Raw genomic sequence first — 4,139 nt, 5'->3', positions numbered from 1 at the left:
CTTAAATTTATCGTTAAATAAAACAAGCTCTTTATTTAATCCATTTCCCTCAAATAACCTAGAACAAGCTCTCTATATTCAATTCAACGGAAGCATTAAGTTAAGAAAGATAGATTATTCTAGGCAATAAACACACAAACTCGAAATATTCAACCTAGGTTATGTTCCTCATGCAATCACACAAATTCCTCCCACAATTATTGACCACACTTCGCAACTGATGATTAGAAACTCAAGACAATTACAGACAATTATGGATCAAGAATTCCTAATCTAGTAATAGATCATTTTCAAATCCTAATTGGTTACGCACCCAAGAAAAATAAGAAAATAATCATGAATAATTAAATTGGAAGAACATAAACTATTTCTATTGAGAAATTAGAAACAATATCAAATCATTCAAACATAAATTCTATGTCTAGGGTTTCAACATCACCCTTAACTAAGAAGAAATTTAGCCTAACATAATGATAAAATAACACGAAGAAAAATAAATTAAAAACATATGGAGTTCAAAGGAAAGAAGAAAAGAATAAAATAAACTCTGAAAATCTTAGAAGAAATCTTCATGCGAATAAATCCTCCTTGAATTTTTGACGAATTCGTTATTCTCCTCGTCCTTTTTCTCTCCAAAAGGTGGCTGGAAGAATATATGAGAATTAGGGTGTGTTTGGTAAATGGATTCATACCCTGATTCGAATCACGGTTCATGGTTCGCTACAGTGTTTTCTCTCACAAAAAATACATGTAAATCGAAAATGGTTCTAATCTTATAATTCTAATCCATGAACCAAACATCTCATAATCTCCAAGGGCCGGCCCCCCATCCAGATGTGTGGATGCCTTCTATTTATATGTTTCCCTCCTACACTTAATAATTCGCTTGACTTAAGGGTGGGTTTGGTAGAGATTAATAGAGCCTAGAATCAATTCTGCTACTAGGCATAGCTATTAAAAGTGTTTGGTAAAAACCTGAAAATCGGCTTTTGAAAGAATTTTTTAATAATTTGGTGCCAAAATCAGAAGCAGCCTTTGGACTGCTTCTACTTATGGATTGTGCGGCAATCTGCAGGTGGGTTAAATGAAACTTTCATTATTTCCCATATTACCCCTACTGAATGAGAAAAAATCACAGACCATTAGCCATCTTCTACTCTCTTCTCTCTCGAGCTCTCTCGTCCCCCTTATGGGCTGTTCTCTCTTCGTGCTCTCTCTCTCTCTCTCCCCCGTTTCTCTATTATCATCGTGCGATTGTGGGTCACCGGTTGGAGCTCATCAGATCAAGACTATCGCCTCTGTAAGTACTCGATTGATCTTCGTTTAAACTGATTTGGTTATGTTTTGACAGAAATTTTTTGACTGCCTTCGTTTCTCTCCATTTTGGTTATGTTTTCACCGAAAGTGTATTTTTTCTTTATTCGATCGTATCAACTTGTGTTACTGTAAGGGCATGTGGGTTAATGTTGCATTTTGTAGTCTGAAGGCTTAAGACCGGTGATGATTTTGCGCTCAAGGGCGGGTTTGTCGTTGAACATTATTGATACTCCTGGGCTCATAGAAGGGTGATATATCAATGATATCGCGCTTAATAATATTAAGAGGTTTGTTTGTTTGTTTTTTTTTGTTTTGTTTTTTTTTTTTCCTCATTAAATGAATTTGTGGTTTTAGAGTGAGTTATTCAAGATGTTCATTTGACTGTTTATATGGTTGGTGATCTTTACTTGAACAGCTTTCTTCTGAATAAGATAATAGACGTCCTACTCTATGTGGATCGGTTAGACGCATACAGAGTTGATAACCTGGACAAGGAGGTTGTGAGAGCCATTACCAACAGTTTTGGCAAACGAATCTGGAATCGAGCTTTAGAATATGTTTGGTTTTGTATATTCAGAACCATTCTCGTTTTACGTGTATTTTTTATGAGAGAAAATACTATAAAGAACCATGAATCATGATTCAGAATCAGGGACGAATATAGAAAACAAACGTTGTCTTAGTTATCCTTACATATTGAAGTTACCCTTTTTTTTTTAATAGTTCAACAATTATAACATAATATTGTGTTTTTGAGCTCTCAATCTAAGGGGTTTTGGTCAACGCCTTTTGTGAAGCTTTTGTTTATCCTTTTCAAAAATTGGCAAGATTGGCTTTTCTTTGGAAATAGGTTATTCTGAATGGAATTGCTTGGATTTCTTATTTAGTTGAAAAAATCACGGAAGTGGCGTTGAATGGAAGCAAGTCTATTTTTGTTGATACGAAGTTGATTGAAGGGCCAAACCCCAATGAGAGGGGTAAGACCTTCATTCCTTTGATTTTATTAATCCAAGTAAGCCCGTGGAATTTTTCTTTTCGCTTTTTCTTAGGGAAGAAAGATCTTAAATTTTGCTTCTCTTTCCATGCATGATTCAATGAATTGCTTTCAATTTGCCTTATTTTTTGTAGTTCTTCTTTGCCATTAAACCAATTGAGCGGGCAATCAAGACGGATATTGCAAGGGAGAGCAGACCTGCATGGGAGATGCGGGATGCAAGTTTGTTTAGCCGCAAGTTCTGATTTGGCTTAGTATTTAGTTGTATTATGGATGTATGCCTTGATGCAGTTTTTCCTCTGTTCATGTTTTATCTACCCGTTGCAAGTAGTTGTTCCAATATTCTGCAGTAGCGATAATCTGCGGCAGTGGATTGTTTTAGCGTTTGGAGAGAACTGGATTTGTTGTTTGGTTTATGTTCTTCTGTTGGATCATCGATTTTGCTATTAATATAGTAGGTATTTCTTTTGTTCAAGATTTGTTTGTTTGATTTTGCTTTGAGAGTAGGGTAGAGTATGACAAGTCAACATGTGTCAAGGGTGAGAGCTGATAGTGAAGCTTATTTTTTCTCGAAGGAGTTCTTGCTCAAATTTCAAATGCTATTTTGGAAAATAGCGTCCTCATATTTGTTAAGAGTAAACGACATCTTTTAGAACAGAGTAATTTTGCTGTTGAGATGAGGAGAGAATATTTTATCGCCAAATTGGATAAAATTGCTCGTCTGTTGGCTGTTGATAGTAAGTTACTTGAAAAGTAAATACATTCTTACAGATTAGGCTTAAGACTCAAATCTTTTTTGTGTAGTATTCCTACAAATTATAATTACTTCTGTGGCTACTTTTTTGTAGCATTATACAAATGTAGATTTTGAAGTAGTAAAAGATATAGGTCGGGTGATTGCAACCATATGGTATTTGGTTGTGTTAATAAGATTGACAATTTATCATTATGCTATTTTTAGCTGTAATTATATTGTGAATGAAGAAAAAAAAGAGAATTAATTATCATAAATTTATTGTTAAAAAATTTAAAATCATAGCACTATGTTTTTTTTTTAAAGTTAAACAAGTATTTCTAAATACTAAAATTTTTTTTATATATTTAAGTTTCATACTATGTCTATTTTGGTCATTTTACATACCCATAGTAATTCCACCTCAAAATTTACCAAACGCTATTACACTGATTTTGGAACCAGCATATCTACTATAATTACAGTTTACCAAACACTCAGCTGCTTCTTCCTTCAGCACAGCTAAAAATAATTTTTTTTTTAAATTCACAGCACTATCAAACTAAGCCTTGGTCGGCAAGTCACTCCTCCTCGTCAAGTGAATGGCTGACGTGGGCCTGATGGACTTGTTGGCTGCTTTGGCGCACAGCTTGTGGGCCTGCTGGGCTTGTTGGGTGCTTTGGCGCGTCAAATTTAATTTGTTTTTTCAATTCTTTTCTTTTCTTTTCTCTTTTTATTTTCTAAACATGCCCTCTATGTATTCTCTTCATTTTGGCATCCAAGTTGATTTCGAAATATCCCAAAAAATACGCCGAAAACAAAATAACAAAACAAAAACTCTAACCTTCCAACCTTTAGTCTCAAAGAACAATAAAAGATTATAGCTTCAAAATCAAATGAGCATTAAATCAAATCCATTAATCATTCAAAAGCTAACACATCATATAATAATTATACTCGTGTATGTATGTGAAATAACCAACATTACCAATAAGGAAACTACACGTGCTTTAGAAAAGTTAAACACTCATAGTCCTTATAGAAATGATCACCCAATCTCGGTTAAAAATATCAAACGTCATTAGCTCCCCCTTT

The 4,139-nt window shown here is 34.2% G+C and overlaps 1 protein-coding gene across 1 annotated transcript; it reads left to right on the top strand.

Annotated features, from left to right (window-relative positions):
• The first annotated feature begins 1,706 nt into the window (after positions 1-1,706).
• On the top strand, positions 1,707-2,556 carry LOC112092211 (translocase of chloroplast 34, chloroplastic-like). The gene is made up of 3 exons (XM_024167706.1): positions 1,707-1,874; positions 2,168-2,329; positions 2,446-2,556. Exons 1-3 carry the CDS (start codon positions 1,707-1,709, stop codon positions 2,554-2,556), a joined length of 441 nt encoding a protein of 146 aa, XP_024023474.1.
• Positions 2,557-4,139: the final 1,583 nt, after the last annotated feature.

The sequence above is a fragment of the Morus notabilis genome, unplaced genomic scaffold (assembly GCF_000414095.1).
Source record: "Morus notabilis unplaced genomic scaffold, ASM41409v2 Scaffold5877, whole genome shotgun sequence".
Lineage (NCBI taxonomy): Eukaryota > Viridiplantae > Streptophyta > Magnoliopsida > Rosales > Moraceae > Morus > Morus notabilis.
The sequence above is the reverse complement of the archived record's forward strand: the minus strand, read 5'-3'. Positions and strand labels throughout refer to the sequence as shown.